At 48.4% G+C, this 20,632-nt stretch overlaps 1 protein-coding gene and 1 long non-coding RNA gene across 2 annotated transcripts in view; one reads left to right on the top strand and one right to left on the bottom strand.

The window, feature by feature from the left end:
- ADAMTS12 (ADAM metallopeptidase with thrombospondin type 1 motif 12) overlaps positions 1 to 20,632 on the top strand; it is a 601,127-nt gene that overhangs the window by 473,585 nt on the left and 106,910 nt on the right. Inside the window, exons 14-15 of the mRNA XM_069745983.1 lie at positions 3,374 to 3,494; positions 19,857 to 20,101. Of these exons, the coding sequence (XP_069602084.1) occupies positions 3,374 to 3,494; positions 19,857 to 20,101 (366 nt within the window). The remainder of the gene's footprint in view (positions 1 to 3,373; positions 3,495 to 19,856; positions 20,102 to 20,632) is intronic.
- The window catches only part of LOC138660464 (uncharacterized), a 148,229-nt gene that overhangs the window by 41,124 nt on the left and 86,473 nt on the right, over positions 1 to 20,632 (bottom strand). The window lies entirely within an intron of this gene.

A 20,632-nucleotide genomic window follows, 5' to 3' on the forward strand; every position in this document is an offset into this window, starting at 1 on the left:
CTCACGTTTACTCAATAAGTTCTGTCAGTCAGTGCGACATAGTTCACTCACGTTTACTCAATAAGTTCTGTCAGTCACAGTGTGACGTACTTCACTCACGTTTACTGAACAAGTTCTGTCAGTCACAGTCGCACGTAGTTCAGTCACGTTTCCTGAACACGCTCAGTCAGTCACAATGCGACATAGTTCAGTCACGTTCACTGAACACGTTCTGTCAGTCGGAATATTCTAGAATACCCGATACGTTAGAATCGGGTCACCATCTAGTACCTCTATAATAACGCTAGCAATCAAACCATCCCCTTCCAACCATTTCTTCATCTTACCAAGGTTTGAACAGTCCTCTACTGCGGCATCAGATAAATCCAACACGGACCAGACTGAATTTTACAGCAGCGAAATAGACGATGCGTCCGACATTCTGAACCTGATAAACTGTCCATTTAATTACATTATTCCTTCCTTACTCCACAAGAGGCACGACGGCTGAGCCTCCTGTACCATCACTGTCCGAGCCGCGTGGGTGCCTCGGTCATTACCTTTTCCCGTGGAATACTAATGTGGTGATTAACAAATCATGTAACATAGGCAATTTCAAGCACCAGCGATTATAGCTATTAATCTCATTAAAGGGCTTCTCTGCTCATCGCTCCGTCCTTCACTTCATATTCCTGCTAACCAACTCATAATAAACTGGCGCGCGGCCACAGGTCACTTCTGAGAGTCCTCCACTTGCTCCATTAACCCTCTCACTGTGAAGTTAGAAAAAAGAGAGAAAAAAAGGATCCATAGGCGGGAGACAGATAAAATTTGCTTTTTATTTTATTCCATTAAAAGGAAAAAAGTGTTGTCCAGACAGATTAAAAAGAGTCTAACATCCTAACGCGTTTCTGGCCTTAGCCCTTAGTCGTAGAATATGTGAAGTTATTCTGTTTCCGGCAGCATCTGCTGGATCCATAGAAATCTATTCTCATCTCAGCAAGTTAATACTAATCCACAGGATGCTGATTACTGGGGGTCTCATTACTTGGATCCACCAACCCAAAATTGGGCCCTGAAATGGAACAGCACGTGACTATCACCGGCAGTCCCATGAAAAATGAATGGAGCGCCCAACTCAGTTACCTCTCTATTCCTATGGGGCTTTTCAGACCCTCGTCCATAGGATCTGTAGTGGTCTCCAGTGACCGACAAGTAATCAGGTATCCTATTGATAAGCTAGATGGTAAAAACCCTTTAATGTCAATTAATATTCTAAAATTGTAGTGAGTTTGAACAATGGTTGGTGTGCAAAAAGAGACAGTTGATGTCATCAAGGAGTTGCTTCTAGATGTTCCGTTACATTACAATGCGTATATTCGCATTCAAAAAATGTAATAAATTAGTTGTCTTCATTTTTTTAGCCATTTTTCCAACAATTTTCAGACTGAGTGAATCTATGGGGTGTGTCTATCTCTGAAGGAGTCCATCACATTTTTATAAATTTGGGGGCACTTCACAAGTTTTAAGAAGCTTGGGTTTCAATTATTATCAACGAGTTTATCAAGCACTTTGATATTGGAGACCTATCCTTAGGATTGATCATCAGATCAGTGCCACCCAGCGCCCCGACGATCACCTGTTTGCAATTCCCACAGCGTCCGGATGTTCACAGTACATCTCCATACACCGTGTAGGGCCTTTCTTAGGTTCTGCCGCTTAGATCACATTTACTTCTATAGGAGCAGAGCTGCAGTACATGAATAATCCCCACTACGTACACAGCCTAGTCTATACAAAACATTGGACGAGATGCATGTATTGTTATTCAGTTCGATGCATCCATGGGCTGTGTGAAAATTCTAAACTGTACAATTCCTCCCGGAATATAGGACCACGTTGGGAACATGATGCAGATTTTGCACTATCTATTCTTCGTATTAAGGTCACTTCCAACATGGGGTTATCCCAAGAATATCATTTAATACCTATCCACAGTTTAGGTTATTAATGAATGACCACTGGTGTCTGACCGCTTGGACCTTAACCAAGTGAGTGTATGCTAGTGCTCATCGGTGACCACCACTTTATTCACTTCCCTTGGTCTTTAGGATCTGTAGTGTACCAGCATTCATATAGACGGTGAATAGAGCAGTGGTCATATATGTTCTCTACCTCTCAATTCACATGGAGCACACTGGACCTTCTTACCATGATCTGTCTCACCCAGTATTTACTAATCATTTCTCTAATAGTCACTGTCTATATGGGTAATTTATATACTTCTCACCATTTGGACCCTATCTACTGGGAAAATTAGGATTCCCAATGGCTGTCTGGTGACTCTATCCGAGAATAGGTGTAATGTGGGCATATATTTGTGTTGTTCCCTTGAAATTTAAGAGGATACCTCCATAGACCTCGGTGGAGATGATGCTCATGTGCAGACCCTTGATCTATGGTAATTTAAGTGGTGAAAAGCCAACCAAAAATGTTAGGTAGCTATTTAACGAACAATGGTTTGGCTGGTCACTTGGCCAACTTCTATCGCACCTGATTCTACCATTCACTCTGCCGAACGCTCCTGTGTTTTCTACGAGAAAGCCGCTGGTAGACATAGCTGGTGGAGGCTTATCTTGCCAAGAATAAAAGGATTGTTAGTCCAAAATTGGACAAAATTATCACCCCAACAATATTACACATTAAACTCTCGGTTACACATGTCGATATTGGCAAGTGTGTCCGACGTTAGTCTAATGTGTATGGGGGGCTTTATCTAAGGGGTAATGTTTACAAGCCTCATTTCACTGGCATGCCAGGCATGTCACTCTCCACAGGAGAAATGTTACCCTTGAGACCCCTGCCAGAATCTCTCATACAGCAAAATGAGATCTCATACTTTGCACTAACGAGGAGCAACTTCCCGAAACACTGTGTGTTCAAACTGAGATACTGGTTTGACTTTTATTCAAAGTCAGATGGCAAGGATCATTTAAGGGTCGATATTAACTTTTAGGTTAGCTACTGCCAATAGATTGCACCAGAGTTCAATACATCTTCCTCTCTGAAGAAGCAATTGGCATGTGGGGAGCTTTAGACATGGTGAATTGGGCTTCCACCAATGCTGCTCACCCCCTAGACTTGAGAATTAGTTTCTCTCTTTTATGAACATCAGTAAATCCATATCCTATCTCCACCATCCTTCATCTGTAATTGGGTCAAGCTATGGGTTGGACTGGAGAGGTTTGGATTGACCTGATACCATCTCTTCAATAGAAAACTCAAGTGGTGCCAGGCTCTGTCTGGAGTGGTGCAGCCATGTTTACGCTTTTTCTTCCACTATATGATTGCACTTCGAAGCTACCTGCTTCTCATGGTAACATGTTTCTTGCAGAGCGTGGGCTGCGACTATGAAATAAATTCCAATGCCACCGAGGACCGATGTGGAATATGCCTGGGAGACGGATCGAGCTGTCAGACCGTTAAGAAAACTTTCCATCAAAGTGAAGGATTTGGTAATTATATTTTTCTTCTTGACTTGAAAGGCGAAGTTTACAACAATTCACAAAGGTTTTGTGTAAAGTATTTACATGTCAGTTGTATTATTAACTCCTTAAAGGGGTTATCTGGACTAAATTCAATCCTGGCCAGGCGCATGGATTCTGTGAAAATAACAAAATTTGCTATACTCACAGGCCATCACCCTGTGGATCCTGCAGCACTGAAGTCACGGTTATCTTATCACAGGACCTCTGGAGCCAGTCAGCAAGAGTGAGCTGAGCACAGCCTGATCAATTAGTTTATATTAATTTTTATTACTTATTATTGCACGTCTATTCCTGCTTTGATAAGATAAGTTATATAGGACTTATTATAATTTCTGTTGTTATCAGTAGCACCTAATAAAACCACATAAGCTTTTAATAAAGCTCAAACTGCTCCTGTTATTTAGCCTTAAAGGGTTTCTCCAATAATGTAATAAAATGCCCTTGCTCATGTAATTCAAGCAGCAGTCTGTCCTAGTCACCTGTCAGGTCAGATTTTAGTCTGAAGAAGCACTGCTCCTGAGACCTGTGTCTCAACTGACAGTAGAGCTGTATCGTAAGCACACATACTAGTGAGTTGCCAGAGAAGGGCTGTAACAGAAGTTGAAATACATCTTCTGCTCAGCTGACTGAGCACAAAGTATTTTTTTCTCCAACCTCAGTTCTCCATGATCAGTGAGTGGAGGAAAATATTTATTTATTCTCCTGTTACAGCCTTTCGTCAGCAGTCCCAGTATGCATGCTTGCAATTCAGCTCCTCTGGCAGTTGAGACACAGTTCTCATTAGTTGTTTATTCAGACTGCAGCCCATCTTGACACATGACTAGGAAGGACTGCCAAATTAATTACTTTAGAGGGGCCATTTTATTACACTTTTGTAGAACTTGTTTGTTTAATAAGTATAGATGTACTTGGGTCAACAGACACATAGTATGATGCCCCCACAGCTTCCCCAGACAGTATTATGGCCCACACAGACCCCCACACAATGATACCCCCAAACACAATATGATTCCCCTAGTCACGACACACAGTATAACGACCCCACAACTCCCACACACAATTTGATACCCACACAGACCTCCTCACCACACAGTATGATAACCCCACAGCTCCCCCACACAGTATGATGACCCCCTAGATATGAATATTTCCCCTACCCCATACAGTATAATGGACACTACAACTCCCCCTCACTATATGATGGCCCCACAGAACCTCACACACAGTTACCTTCAACTACTGACTGAAAATGTAGAATGAAAAATAAGTAAATTAAAACTACTCACTTAATCCCATTCCACAGATTGTCAGGTCTACACATTGTGCAAACTGATGCTCAGTACAGTAGGTACGATGTAGTGACATCATCATCATGACTGCTCGTTTGAGACTCAAACTGAATGGTGCCATGAGCTCCCTCCTCCAACAATGCATGGTGGATTAAGCCACAACTTCCAGCCCTCCGGGGACCAGATAAATAATAATAATAATAATCTTTATTTATATAGCGCCAGCATATTCCGCAGCGCTTTACAGTTTAACAGTTTCAAACACAACAGTCATAAGTAACAATGTTAACAATACAATAATTAAAGCGAAATTAGACGACCCTGCTTGTGAGAGCTGTAAGACTCATGCTGGTGTGGTAGATGGAGGCAGGTATATCTCGCCCAGGTGTTTGTCCTATGTGAATTAGGCCACTCAGTATCTTCAGGGTGCTAATGGGTTAATGATTGCAGGAATAAAAGATGACCAGCTGGGTGTTTCCAGTGTCTGCCTGGGGCACACAGATTGCCTGCCTGTGTGGGACAAACGTGAGTGAAGAGCTGTGCTCAAGAATTGTGTGATGTTAGCTGGGTGGGAGAAGCCCCCCCAGTTGTTGAGATAGCAACGTATTTGTTTAGTTAGTGCCGGACAGGCTAGGATTTATTTTTATGTGTTGTTTTTTGTGTTGCTTTCACGTTAATAAATCTGACCTGAGGTCAGCCTGCTCAGAAACCTGCTGTACGCCTCAGATTCAATGCACAAACCACGTGTCCTTTGACCCCAGCAAAGGCGATCCCAGAGTGTTTTGTCACATTGTGGTGGAGAACGCGGGCAAACCGTGGCACAGGCGACAGCATGGAAGACGTGGTGAAAGCCTTAGTACAGTCCACTGCCGTACAGCAGCAGGCCACTGCCGCACAGCACGAAGCTAATCGCTTGATGGCCGCACAGCTGAAAGAGTTACTGGACATGACGGTTGCAGACCGCCAACTTCTCCAACAGGTGGCGCAGCGCCTGGTGAGCATGCCTGACGCTGACCCGGAAGCAGAGTCCAGAAGGATCCATGTGAGTCGATACTGGCAAAAGCTGACTGCAGAAGATGACGTCGAGGCATACCTGACAACGTTTGAGCAGACGGCATTGAGAGAGAAGTGGCCGAAGGCACGATGGGCCGATTTGATTGCACCGTTTCTTTCCGGCGAGGCCCAAAAAGCTTACCATGATTTGGACCCGGAGGTCGCTCAGGACTTTGAGAAGCTGAAAGCTGAGATCCTGGCCCGGCTGGGTGTGACGACGGCTGTCCGTGCACAGAGGGTACATCAGTGGACATACCTGCAAGATAAACCGGCGCGGTCTCATATGTTCGACCTGATCTACTTGACAAAGAAATGGCTGCAACCCGAGGTACTGACAATACCCGAAATAATCCAGCGGGTTGTCCTGGACAAGTACCTGAGAGTACTACCCCCAGCGCTGAAAAGGTGGGTAAGCCAAGGAAATCCCACGACAGCAGATCAACTTGTGGAGTTGGTCGAGCGTTATTCCGTGGCAGAAGGACTTCCCGACGACACCGCCGACCCCCGGTCTGTGCCTCCTCCTCGTGGAACCAGTAAGACTGTTCCAGGGACCACGGGTGAAGGAAAATCGCTTAAAACTGTGGGGGAGGAGTCTGGGACTGCTCGCACTCCGAGACCAAGAGTATTGGACGGTGGTCTCAGTAGGGGACCTGTTAGGTGTTTCCGCTGCCATGAGAAGGGTCATGTTTCTGCGAACTGTTCTGTTACCGCTGAACCCATGCAGTGCGACGTTATAGACTCTAGAAAACGCATGTCTTTGGTTACACAGCTAGTGAGTGTGAATGCGGGTCAAAATGATACAGTGAAACACCTGTGTGAATTAACTGTTGATGGGAAAAATGTTGTGGCATTACTAGACTCTGGAAGTGTGGTGACTCTGGTGAAAGCTAGTCTGGTGGCACTTCCGTCTGGTCCGTCTGACAAGTTTTCTGTGACGTGTGTGCATGGTGACACCCGCTCGTACTTAACAGCGGTCATATGGATTTCTACTCCCTATGGGTCAGTGCAGCACAAAGTGGGACTCGTTCCCGCATTGTTACATGATGTAATCCTGGGCAGGGATTTTCCCCTTTTTCTGGCAGTTGTGGGAGAATCAGTTGCTCCTTCACGGTAGCTGTACCCGTGAATCTTCTCCCATGCCATCTGGAGGTCCCGAGTCCCTAGAGGAGACCCCACAGGAAGATGTTGCTGGGGAGGTTAGTGAATCTAACCTTCAGTACCCCTTCTCCGTCATGGCGGGGGAAACAGAGGAAACTGAGGAACTTCAGCGAGAGGCGGAGGCAGACAGCCATCCGGCACCCTGCCTGCCAGATTTGGGAGTCCAGGTGGATGACTTCCACAGCGAGCAAATGAAAGATCCTACCCTAACTCCGGCTAGGAAAAATGTAAAAATGATAGATGGGGTACCCGTAGAACCTGACACTAGGCTAGCGTACCCGTATATGGTTCTTGAAAATGATTTGCTCTACCAGGTAGAAAAAAAAGAGGAAGACACAGTGCAACGGTTAGTGGTACCCAAACCTTATCGGCGGAAGGTACTGGATTTGGCCCACGGACATATAATGGGGGGACATCTGGGGGTACAGAAAACCACAGAAAGGATATTGCATTGTTTTGTGTGGCCTGGAATACATTGTGATGTGCGTAACTATTGTGAGTCCTGTCCAGAGTGCCAAATCGCGGCCCCTAAATCTCAGTTCCGTAGCCCTTTGGTACCCCTTCCTATCATCGGGGTCCCTTTTGAGAGAATTGGGATGGATTTGGTTGGGCCCCTTCCCCGATCCGCACGTGGGCACCAACATATCCTCGTCATCATTGACTATGCCACTCGATACCCGGAAGCCGTCCCTTTGCGTAACACAGCTACCAAGACGATCGCCAAGGAATTGGTACAAGTGTTTAGTCGGGTGGGAATTCCAAAACAGATACTCACCGACCAGGTGACTCCCTTTATGTCGAGGGTAATGAAGGAGCTCTGCAGGCTCTTACAAATAGACCCGTTGCGTACGTCTGTCTATCACCCTCAAACAGATGGCCTGGTTGAGCGCTTCAACAAAACCTTAAAACAGATGCTCCGGAAGGCGATAGACAAAGATGGGAAGAACTGGGATTACTTGTTACCCTATTTGCTGTTTGCCATTAGGGAAGTTCCCCAGTCTTCCACAGGGTTTTCGCCTTTCGAAATGTTGAACGCCCGTCGTCCTGCTGGACGTCGGACTGCTGGACGTCGCAAAAGAAACCTGGGAAGGTCAAGTCACTCCCTTTAAAACGGTGATCGACCATGTAACACAAATGCAGGATCGTATTGCCGCTGTCATGCCCATTGTTAGGGACCATATGTTACAGGCCCAGGGTGCCCAGAGGCAAAGTTATGATAGAGGCGCTAAGGTCCGTACATTTGCACCCGGCGATAGGGTGTTGGTCCTAATCCCTACGGTGGATAGTAAATTCCTGGCGAAATGGCAGGGCCCATTTGAGGTCCGAGAAAGAGTTGGTGAAGTGAACTATAAAGTGTACCAGCCGGGTAAGAGAAAACCGGAACAGATTTATCATGTGAATCTGATAAAATCCTGGAAAGACCGCTCTGCCCTAACGGCGGATCTGCCCCGTCCGGTTTGTTCACCTACTGTACCAGAGGTGCAGGTTGCTGAGACTCTCTCAGAACGACAAAAATCTGAGGTTAAGCAATTTTTGTTACAGAACCGACAGTTTTTCTCCGAAAAACCTGGCCGGACTAAGTTGGTGAAACATGAGATTGTCACAGAGCCTGGCGTCACTGTTCATGTGAAGCCCTACCGGATTCCGGAAGCCCGCCGTGAAGCCGTCTCCCGGGAAGTGATGGCAATGTTGGACTTAGGAGTCATTGAGGAGTCACACAGCGCCTGGTCCAGTCCAATTGTGTCGATACCTAAACCGGATGGCTCCATCCGGTTTTGTAATGACTTTAGGAAACTGAATGCAGTTTCTAAATTTGATGCGTACCCTATGCCCCGGGTCGATTAGTTGATCGACTGGCTTGGTAAAGCCCGATACATTACGACCCTGGATTTAACAAAGGGGTACTGGCAGATTCCTCTGGCCGAGGCGGCAAGAGAGAAGACGGCATTTGCTACACCGGAAGGTCTGTTCCAGTATGTCTATATGCCGTTTGGACTTCACGGAGCTCCCGCAACGTTCCAGAGATTGATGGATCGAGTCTTGAGGCCTCACAGACAGTACGCTTCTGCCTACCTGGATGACATCGTAATTTACAGCATGGACTGGGAAACTCATCTCCAGAAGGTACAAGCGGTGATTGATGACCTGCGAGATGCAGGTTTAACGGCAAACCACAAGAAATGCCACATCGGGCAAGCCCGATACTTGGGCTACGTGATTGGCCGAGGAGTAGTTAAACCCCAGATCGACAAAATACAGGCAATTCAGGGCTGGCCACAACCAGTGAACAAGAAACAAGTGCAGGCTTTCCTGGGGATTGCCGGCTATTATCGCCGGTTCATACCCAATTTTGCAGCCATGGCTACTCCCTTGACGGATCTTACCAAGGGGAAGGGTTCCGTCATGGTAAAATGGACCTCAGCTGCTGAAGAGGCCTTACACAGCCTGAAACGGGCTTTGTGCTCTCAGCCCGTACTAGTGACTCCTGATTTCAGCAGCGAGTTTGTGGTACAAACTGATGCCTCTGATACTGGTGTCGGAGCTGTACTTTCCCAGGTGAGGGACGGAGTCGAACACCCGGTCCTCTATCTCAGTTGGAAACTGAATGTACATGAGCAGAGGTATGCGGTGGTTGAAAAAGAGTGCCTAGCCATTAAATGGGCTCTCGACTCCCTCAAGTATTACCTGGCTGGTAGGAAGTTTAGGCTGGTCACAGACCATGCCCCTCTCAAGTGGATGCACCTCCACAAGGACCGTAATAGTCGGGTAACCCGGTGGTTCCTTGCCCTGCAGGCTTACTCTTTTACGGTGGAGCACCGACCTGGGGTGCAGATGGGGAACGCCGATGCCCTATCCCGAGTGCACTGTTTCAAAAGTGTTCTTGCTCGACCGGAGTGGTCTGAGCAAGGGGGGGGGATATGTAAGACTCATGCTGGTGTGGTAGATGGAGGCAGGTATATCTCGCCCAGGTGTTTGTCCTATGTGAATTAGGCCACTCAGTATCTTCAGGGTGCTAATGGGTTAATGATTGCAGGAATAAAAGATGACCAGCTGGGTGTTTCCAGAGTCTGCCTGGGGCACACAGATTGCCTGCCTGTGTGGGACAAACGTGAGTGAAGAGCTCTGCTCAAGAATTGTGTGATGTTAGCTGGGTGGGAGAAGCCCCCCCAGTTGTTGAGATAGCAACGTATTTGTTTAGTTAGTGCCGGACAGGCTAGGATTTATTTTTATGTGTTGTTTTTTGTGTTGCTTTCACGTTAATAAATCTGACCTGAGGTCAGCCTGCTCAGAAACCTGCTGTACGCCTCAGATTCAATGCACAAACCACGTGTCCTTTGACCCCAGCAAAGGCGATCCCAGAGTGTTTTGTCACAGAGCTTACAATCTACAATGAGGTGCGGGAGATACAAAGTACAGGTGTGTATTTACAATGATGCATTTACAATGATGGTCCAGCCATCTTCAGGGGGTGGGGGTGGGGGTGGATGGAGATAATGAATGGGCTACACACACACACACACACACACACAAACATAAAATGACTTTGATTAGTGAACGTCATAGGCCGCTCTGAACAAAGGTGTTTTGAGCGAGCGCCTAAAACTATGCAAATTGTGGATGGTCGTAATATCTTGGGGTAGAGCATTCCAGAGGATTGGCGCAGCACGGGAGAAGTCTTGGAGTCGGGAGTGGGAGGTACGGATTAGTGCAGAGGTTAGTCGAAAGTCATTTGCAGAGCGCAGCGGTCGGTTAGGCCGATAGACAGAAATGAGGGAGGAGGTGTAAGGGGGTGCTGCACTGTGGAGAGCTTTGTGGGTGAGAACAAGTACTCTGAATTGTATCCTGTAATGAATGGACAGCCAGTGTAATGACTGGCGAAGAGCGGACGCGTCCGAGTAATGATTAGCCAGATGGACGACCCTGGCTGCTGCATTAAGGATGGACTGGAGAGGGGAAAGTCGAGTGAGGGGGAGGCCAATTAATAGAGCATTGCAGTAGTCTAGACGGGAGTGGATCAGGGCGACAGTGAAGGTTTTTGTTGTTTCCATGGTGACAAAGGGACGGATTCTAGAGATGTTCTTTAGGTGTAAGCGGCACGAGCGGGCAAGAGATTGTATATGGGAGGTGAAGGAGAGATCGGAGTCAATCATAACACCCAGACAGCGCGCCTGCTGCCGGAGGTGTTATTATGGTGCCACCAACAGAGAGGGAAATGTCAGATTTAGGGAGGTTAGTAGATGGCAGGAGCAGAAGAAGTTCAGTTTTGGAGAGGTTGAGTTTCAGATAGAGAGCGGACATGATGTTGGAGACTGCAGACAGTCAGTGGCGTTCTGTAGTACAGCGGAGGTAAGGTCAGGGGATGACATGTATAGTTGTGTGTCATCAGCATAAAGATGGTACTGAAAGCCAAATCTGCTCATGGTCTGTCCAATTGGGGCTGTGTAGAGGGAGAAGAGAAGGGGGCCAAGGACTGAGCCCTGAGGTACCCCGACAGTGAGAGGAAGAGGAGATGAAGTGGAGCCAGCGAACAGAACACTGAAGGAGCGTTCAGAAAGGTAGGAAGAGAACCAGGAGAGAGCAGTGTCCTTAATGCCTAGTGACTGGAGCCTAGAGAGTAGGAGAGGGTGGTCAACAGTGCCGAAAGCTGCAGAAAGGTAGATAAGAATGAGCAGAGAGTGGTCACCATTACGTTTTGCTGTCAAAAGGTCATTGATCACTTTGATGAGTGCAGTTTCAGTCGAATGTAGGTGGCGGAAACCGAACTGTGAAGGGTCTAGGAGGGAGTGGAGAGGCTGGAGTATATCAGGCGCTCCAAGAGTTTAGAGATGAAGGGGAGATTGGAGACTGGTCTGTAGTTATTGGTGCAGGATGGGTCAAGATCGGGTTTCTTTAGTAATGGAGCAATGATAGCGTGTTTGAAGGAGGAGGGGAAAATGCCAGAGGAGAGGGAGAGACTAAAGATTGTAGTTAGGTGAGTTGTGACGACTTTAGAGAGAGACTGGAGGAGGTGTGAGGGAATGGGGTCGGTGGTGCATGTAGTCGGACGAGAAGAGGAGAGAAGCCTGGAGACTTCTTCTTCTGTGATGGGATCGAATGTGGAGAGTGAGCCAGGGGAAATGCAGGGAGGGATGGGAGTTACTGAACTTGGTGATTGGGAGCGGATTTTCTGACGGATATTGTCTATTTTCCCTATAAAGTGGGAGGCTAGGTCATCAGCACAAATGTCTATAATAGGGGCTTGTGCTTTTGGCCTGATGAGGGAGTGAAAGGTGTCAAAAAGTTTCTTGGGGTTGTTGGATAGTGAGGAGATCAGTGTGGTGAAGTAGGTCTGTTTGGCGAGCTGAAGGGAAGAGTTATAGGTCCTTGACATAAATTTGAAGTGTATGAAGTCTTCTGGTGTGCGTGTTTTCCTCCATAAGCGTTCAGCACTCCTAGAGCATCGCTGGAGAAATCGGGTTTGCGATGTGAGCCAAGGCTGTTTCAATCTGTGTTTGCATGTTCTGAGGGTGAGGGGAGTTACTTGGTCAAGGGTGCTTCTAAGAGTGTCACTGTAGTGATGTACAGCCTGTTACAGAACCCCCAGCACCAAGAATATGTTATGCTATATATATTATGTATAATAGGTTCCATGTGAAATGCATCAGTCCACAGGTGGCGCCCCTGGACAAGATATTCTCTTTCTGACCTCCCCCCACCTTTGTAATTCCCACAGTAAATAGCGGCAGGCTCCGGCCCCCTGCGGCTATTGTAATGTATGTCTGGCCTGCTTTTTCTATTGGCCTGCCCTGTGTATCTGTGTTATATATTCTGTGTGCTGTAAATAAAGTGTGTTCTTTTTGACTGGAAATACGTGGGGTAGCAGTCAGCTTTTATATGCTCTCACGTAACCAAGGAATTCCAGCCAGCGTCCTTCATTCAGAATCCAGCAAAAGCAGAGTGGACCTCCTGAAACACGGGGTGGTACTGAAAGAGGTACCCCAGCTTTTTAGACCCCGCTACACTGGTGGCAGACAGCGGGATCTGATACCCCTTCTACAGGAAGAAAGGAATGAATGGAAGACAACTACCAGAAGTTAAAGAGGACTACATTAAAAGATCTGGTGGAAGCCCGAGGGTTAATCGCCAGCAACAAAACAAAAGTGGATTTGATAGCAGCCATCATGGAACACGACAGTGCAGCACCCCCCAATGTGAACGTGGAGGAGACTGAATTCCAGAGGGAGGTAAAGAATAGACTGGCGTCCTATGGCCCAAACCCTGCAGTAGAGGTCATACGAGAGGTGATGGCTGATGTGCGTACTGATCTGAAGGAAAAGATGGCTGAGCGGACCAGGATAGAGCTAGCCAAGATGGAGATGGCAGAGCGGACCAAAGTGGAGCTGGCCAAGATGGAGATGGCAGAGCGGAGAGAGGAGAGTCAGCGAGCAGGGGGAGCTCTGGCTTCCGCCCAGGTATCTTCAACAGTAAGCCACAAAAAGATCCAGTATAATGCCTTCCGACAGTTGGGGGAGGCAGAGGAAGACATTGATGGCTTTCTGCAGGACTTTGAGCGGCAGTGTGCCCTTCATCAAGTGAAGCTGGAGGAACGGTTCAGATTCTGGCCAGCAAGCTGACAGGCCGGGCAGCGGACGCCTATCGCACGGTACCTGATTAGGACTGTATGGACTATGAGCGGATCAAAGACGTGATCTTGGCCCGGTATGCGCTGACACCAGAGGCATACCGCCAAAAGTTCCGCGGACTTATAAAACGAGTAACCGATACCCACGCTGAATGGGCCTGTAAATTACGGCGGTCACTGCTACAGTGGGTACAAGGGAGCCAAGCAACCACTAAGGAGGACATCCTCCAGCTCTTCTTGTTAGAACGATTCTTTAATGGACTAAACCCCGAGACACAGGAATGGCTTCGGGACAGGCAGCCAATGACTCTTGAGGAAGCCGCTCGTCTGGCCTATGAACATCATGACTCCAGGAGGCCTCAGTTGTCAGGATCAAAGATGGTCACTAGGGGTCCGCCCATGGACCTGGAGGGCCCCAAACCACCGAAGATTGTAGAGGGACCAGCTAGAAACCCGGCCTACCACAGTTCCCCTGGGGCGCGATGCCACACCTGCCGTCAGCTGGGCGACCTGCAAAGACAATGTCCCAACCGGACTCAGCATACCCAGTGGCCAAAGGCGGGAACAGCTACCTTCCGCCGGGCCGCTGTACACTGCTACCAAGGCGAAGCTGACCCGGCATTGGGGGCTACAACTAACCAAGGGGTGGAAGACATGGAGGAAGTGCTGCATGAAGTAGACCCCATGCAGGCAGCCCAGGCAGATAATCAACAACAGCATCGACAGGTCGTGTGGGTTAATGGGAAACGCATGCAGGGACTAAGAGATTCCGGAGCAACTTTGACCCTTGTGAAGCCTCATCTCGTCCGGGACCAAGAGAAGACGGACCGGACAGTGGCAGTCCGTGTAGCAGGGGGAGCCATACATCGACTGCCCACTGCCAGGATTCACCTGAACTGGGGAGTTGGGGATGGCCTTGTTGAGGTCGGCTTGATGGAGGATTTGCCTGCAGATGTTTTGCTGGGAAATGACTTGGGGCCCATGTTATCTGCCTTCTCGGTTGCCCTTCTGGCTGAGACATATCCTGTGACCACCCGGAGGCAAGCTCGAGCTGCGGAGGCGGAATCACACTCAGAGGAGGCCCAGGTAAGACATCCCAGCCCTACACGTATTCCCATAGCCAGATACATTTCTTGGGCCACCCCAGATGAATTTAAGAGGGAGTTACTTGAGGATCCTTCATTGGAGGGATATCGTGGGAAGGCACAGGAGGGGAGAGGGGTACTGGAAGGGGAACAGTTTATATGGAAGCAGGGTCTCCTCTACCGGATCACAGAGCAGCACCACACAGGGACGAGCCCCACTATAAAACGACAGCTGGTAGTTCCCAAGAAGTATAGGCAGAAGTTACTGTGAATCTCTCATGACATACACTTGGCCGGGCACTTCGGCGTCAGTCGCACCAGGCATCGTCTGACACAAAACTTCTTTTGGCCGGTGGTAACCTATGATGTTCATCAATACTGCCAGACCTGTGACAATTGCCAGCGCATTGGCAAGAGGGGAGATCGATGCAAGGTCAAATTACGCCCCCTCCCCATTGTGGAGGAACCATTTAGCCGAGTAGCGGTCGATCTGATAGGGCCGTTATCCAAACCCAGTCCGTCAGGGAAAAGGTATATATTGACAGTGGTAGATTATGCCACACGGTATCCAGAGGCGGTTGCGTTACCTAACATACTGGCAGAGAAAGTGGCGGCTGCCTTGCTCCAGGTTTTCTCACGGGTTGGATTTCCCTGGGAGATTATCTCAGACCAGGGTACCCAGTTTACAGCAGAGGTGACCAACCAACTGTGGAAGCTGTGCGGTGTAAAGTCCACTAGAAGCGCCTCGTACCACCCGCAAACCAATGGGTTGTGTGAACGCTTTAATGGGACGTTAAAACAACTCATTGGGACTTTTACCAGGACCTACAGGGACTGGGAGAAATTCTTGCCTCACCTCCTGTTTGCCTATCGAGAGGTGCCTCAAGAATCCACGGGATTCTCCCCATTCAAATTGGTATACGGGAGACGGGTAAGGGGACCCCTAGACTTAGTGCTAGAACACTGGGAAGGGGAGGGCACCATAGAAGGGGTACCTATTGTACCCTATGTGCTGGAATTCCGGGACCACCTACAGGAGCTGACCCAGGCTGTACGTGGGAACGTGCAGGTGGCCCAGCGGTGCCAGCGCGTATGGTACGATCGGAGGGCCAGAGAGCGCACCTTGGAAATAGGGCAGAAGGTCCTGGTGTTAGAGCCCACTAGGCAGAACAAGTTCCAAGCTGCATGGCAGGGGCCCTACCAGGTAGTGGGGAAAATAGCCGACACCACCTATAATGTCGCCGATTGTGACGACCCCAGGGTTATCCGCATGTTCCACGTGAATATGCTGAAGCCCTATCGGGAGCGCCCTGAAGAGGTAGTGGCCATCTGTGCACCTGAAGCAGAGAATTTAGCCGGACTTCCCTTGCCTGATGTCTTAGGGGAGAGGACTCAGTCTAAAACATGGGACCAGGTACACTGGGGTGAAGACTTAGGTCCCCGGGAGAGACAGGAGGCGGAGGAGTTGTTGAGGCAGCGACAAAGGATGTTTTCGGGGAAACCCGGGTACACTCACCTGGCACAAAACAAGGTTGAGACCCAGGATCAGACCTCCTGCGACAACCCCCCTTCCGCGTCCCTGAGTCTGTACGAGAAGGGATGCGACAAGAGATGTTGCATTTAGGGGTCATTGAAGAGTCAGCTAGTCCCTGGGCATCCCCCGTAGTGTTAGTGCCCAAGAGGGATGGGACTACACGGTTTTGTGTAGACTATCGTAAGCTCAATGAGAAAACAGTGACGGATGCGTATCCCATGCCGCGTGTGGATGACTTGTTAGACCGGCTGGCAGGGGCAAAGTATTTGACCACCATCGATCTATGCAAAGCCTACTGGCAGATTCCCCTTAGTCCTGATGCTATTCCCATGTCGGCATTTGTCACCCCGTTTGGCTTATTCCAGTTTCGAGCTATGCCATTCGGGATGAAGACTGCCCCGGCGACCTTCCAGAGGGTGGCTGACCGGCATCTGGATGGTCTCCAGGACTATACGTGTGCATACCTGGATGACATCGCCATCTACAGCGCGACATGGGAAGAGCATCTAAATCACCTAGAGACAGTATTAGACAGGATCCACAAGGCCGGAATCACCCTGAACCCAAAAAAGTGTCACGTGGGCAAAGCAGAGGTTCAGTATTTAGGGCATTGGGTGGGAAGTGGGAAACAGAGACCAGAACCAGCCAAGATTGAGGCCATAGCCAAATGGCCCACCCCACGCACTAAAACCCAGGTCATGGCGTTTCTAGGGACAGCGGGGTATTACAGGAAATTCGTTTCCAATTACAGCAGCGTGGCCAAACCCCTCACTGATCTGACCTGTAAGAACCAACCCCGCCAGGTAACCTGGACCCCAGAGTGTGAGGAAGCCTTCCGCCAGCTAAAGGACGCCCTCACCAATACCCCTGTATTGGCCGCACCCGATCCAACTAAACGTTTCCTGGTCCACACAGACGCTTCTATGTTTGGATTGGGGGCAGTACTGAGCCAAGTCGGGCTGGACGGCCAAGAACACCCGGTAGCTTACCTGAGTCGGAAACTACTGCCCCGTGAAGTGAGCCATGCGGCCATCGAGAAGGAGTGCCTGGCAATAGTATGGGCACTCAAAAAGTTACAACCATATTTGTATGAATGATAGTTTTCCCTCCTAACTGACCATAATCCCCTAGTCTGGCTTAATCGGGTCTCCGGAGACAACGCCAGATTACTGCGGTGGAGTTTAGCCCTACAACCTCTGGACTTCACCATCCACTACAGACCTGGCAAACAAAACGGTAACGCCGATGGACTAAGTCGACAAACGGAACTCGTACCAACCCCATAAACTTCGGTCATCCCCAAACCGATCCGTTAAGGATCAGACTGTGTATGCCGATCGCGTCGCTGAAAAGGGGAGCCGTTTTACAGAACCCCCAGCACCAAGAATATGTTATGCTATATATATTATGTATAATAGGTTCCATGTGAAATGCATCAGTCCACAGGCTGCGCCCCTGGACAAGATATTCTCTTTCTGACCTCCCCCCACCTTTGTAATTCCCACAGTAAATAGCGGCAGGCTCCGGCCCCCTGCGGCTATTGTAATGTATGTCTGGCCTGCTTTTTCTATTGACCTGCCCTGTGTATCTGTGTTATATATTCTGTGTGCTGTAAATAAAGTGTGTTCTTTTAGACTGGAAATATGTGGGGTAGCAGTCAGCTTTTATATGCTCTCATGTAACCAAGGAATTCCAGCCAGCGTCCTTCATTCAGAATCCAGCAAAAGCAGGGTGGACCTCCTGAAACACGGGGTGGTACTGAAAGAGGTACCCCAGCTTGTTAGACCCCATTACACAGCCAGATCAGGACAGGAAATAGAAGAGATTGGAGACAATGATGAGTGTAGGGAGTCTGAAAGTGTATGAGGGTTAATGGCATGTAGATTTCTGAATGTATGGTAGGTAGGAGTGTGCTGGGGTGGGCGAGGATTTGTGAGTGTGAAGGAGAGAATGTTGTGGTCAGAGAGGGGAAGCGGTGAGTTATGTAGGTCGGAGATTGAGCAGAGCCGGGCGAAGACCAGGTCAAGGGTGTTACCGTCCTTGTGTGTCTCAGAGGTTTAGAGCTGTGAGAGGCCTAGAGAAGTGGTTAGAGATAGAAGCTGGGATGCAGATGTGTTAGTGGGGTTGTTGAAGTCTCCCAGGATAAGGGTTGGTAGTTCTGAGGACATGAAGTGTGGCAGCCAGGCAGAGAAATGGTCCAGGAAGTGGGTGAGTGAGCCTGGGGGCCGCTATATGACCGCTACTCTGAGGGAGAGGGGAAGAAAGAGCCTGATGGTGTGGACCTCAAAAGAAGAGAATGAGAGTGATGGAGCTGGGGGGATGACCTGGAAGGTGCCTTGTTGGGAGAGAAGTATGCCGACTCCACCACCATGTCTGTTTGTGGGTCTCAGGGAATGTAAGAATTGTAAGCCACCATGGGAAAGGGCAGCAGGAGAGACAGTGTCAGAATCCTGAATCCAGATTTCCGTGAGAGCCAGCAGATTCAGAGAGTTTTTCAGAAAGTAATTATGTAGGAAAGGAAGCTTGTTGCATACAGACCGTGGATTCCAAAGGGCACAATTAAAAGAAGGAGATGAAGGAGTGCAAGTAATATTAGTAAGATTATTCTATGTGAGGTAGGGTAGGGGTTGAGGTTGTGGGATGGTGGACCAGGGTTGGGGAAGATGTCCCCTGAAATCAGTAGGAGTAGGAAGATAAAAAGCAAGTAGTTTTTGGAATTGTATGAAGTTTTTTGTGCAGAGTGTTCGGGCAAGATGGACTGAGATTTTTCAGGAAGGTGAGAAGTGCATGGGTGCTGTACATGGGAGAGGGAAGGAGAAAGGAGTTGATGTAAGGCTACGTTCAGATTAGCGTTGCGCGCCGCTGCGTCGGCGACGCAACGCACAACGCACGAAAAAAAGCGTGCAAACGCACGCAAAAACGCTGCGTTTTGCGACGCGTGCGTCGTTTTTTTGACAAAATCGGACGCAAGAAAAATGCAACTTGTTGCGTTTTCTTGCGTCCGACGCTAGCGTAAAAAACGACGCACGTGTCGGAAAACGCAACAAGAAAAACGCATGCGTCCCCCATGTAAAACATAGGGGCGCATGACGCGTGCGTCGCCGCTGCGTTTCCCGACGCAGCGTCGGGAAACGCTAATCTGAACGTAGCCTATATGAGTCGTGATGGAGGGGGGATTGGTCAGTGAAAGTGGATTGCAAGAGAACATAGGAGGATAGGAATAAAGCACATGGATAGAACAGATAGGAACAGCCAAAGAGCCCCACTTTGCCCAGGTCTGCTGTAGAGTCATGCCCACAACAAAAATTCAATAAACGTTGGCATATCATTGCTTATTGGTCCATGAAGTGTATCTCTAAATGATATTCTGGACAAGATGGAGCATCTGTGCAAACTACAAATTTGTGCCTAAAATCTGAGCCTTTGCCTTGGATTTTTTCCTTTGGAAAATACACACTATCTAAAAATTTCCTACAACTGTAATAGTATTCTATATAGGATCCTTAGGAAAAGTAATCAGTTTGTGATCTGATAAGAAATGTCCCCATCCCTAGAACATTCTGAACCTTTCCTGTTTTCTTCTGTCAGGATATATTGATATTGGCATAATTCCAAAAGGCGCCAGAGCCATAAAAATACAGGAAGTCGCAGCCGCTGGAAATTTTCTCGCCATGAGAAGCGAAGACCCTGAGAAATATTATCTAAATGGCGGATTCATTATACAATGGATTGGAGATTACAAGGTGGCCGGGACGACGTTTCATTACGAGAGGAGTGAAGATCTGGAGAACCTCACCGCCTCGGGCCCCACCAACGAGTCCATCTGGATCCAGGTAATTACAGGAAAGCGCGTGATGAATGCAACCTCGAAGAGGACTTCTGTGTGACACAACCGGATATTGCTTTGTAAACATTTGTAGGTTCAGATGTTCCTTTATTATTCCTCAGGTTAATATAACATTACATGACGGGATCAGGAATACGCAAGCTCATTGATATTCCTGCAGACAGAAATTAAATGTTTGAGCTGCTGAAGTGGCGCCAGCTGAAGGGGATTTTCACATGTGCGTTGGGTTTTATAAACGTGTTCAAGGTTTTAGTAGCAGCATGTATGGAATTGGTGATCATCAGAAACTCTCCGAAGCCAGCGCAGTTACTCGATAAGCAGAGGAAACATTACCCCTAGAATCCGTTAGGAAGCCAAATGTTTGTACGTGGTGCTCGGGGCTGGTTGTATAGACTGGAACCCTGGGTGACCTACAAGCAATGTGCCCCTTCTTCCATAGGCGTATCTACACTAAGTAGTCAAAAATATTGGCCAAACCATCAAAAAGAACAGGTTGTGTCCTACCAGTTCTTATTGG

The sequence above is a fragment of the Ranitomeya imitator genome, chromosome 1 (genome assembly GCF_032444005.1).
Source record: "Ranitomeya imitator isolate aRanImi1 chromosome 1, aRanImi1.pri, whole genome shotgun sequence".
NCBI classification, from domain to species: Eukaryota; Metazoa; Chordata; class Amphibia; order Anura; family Dendrobatidae; genus Ranitomeya; species Ranitomeya imitator.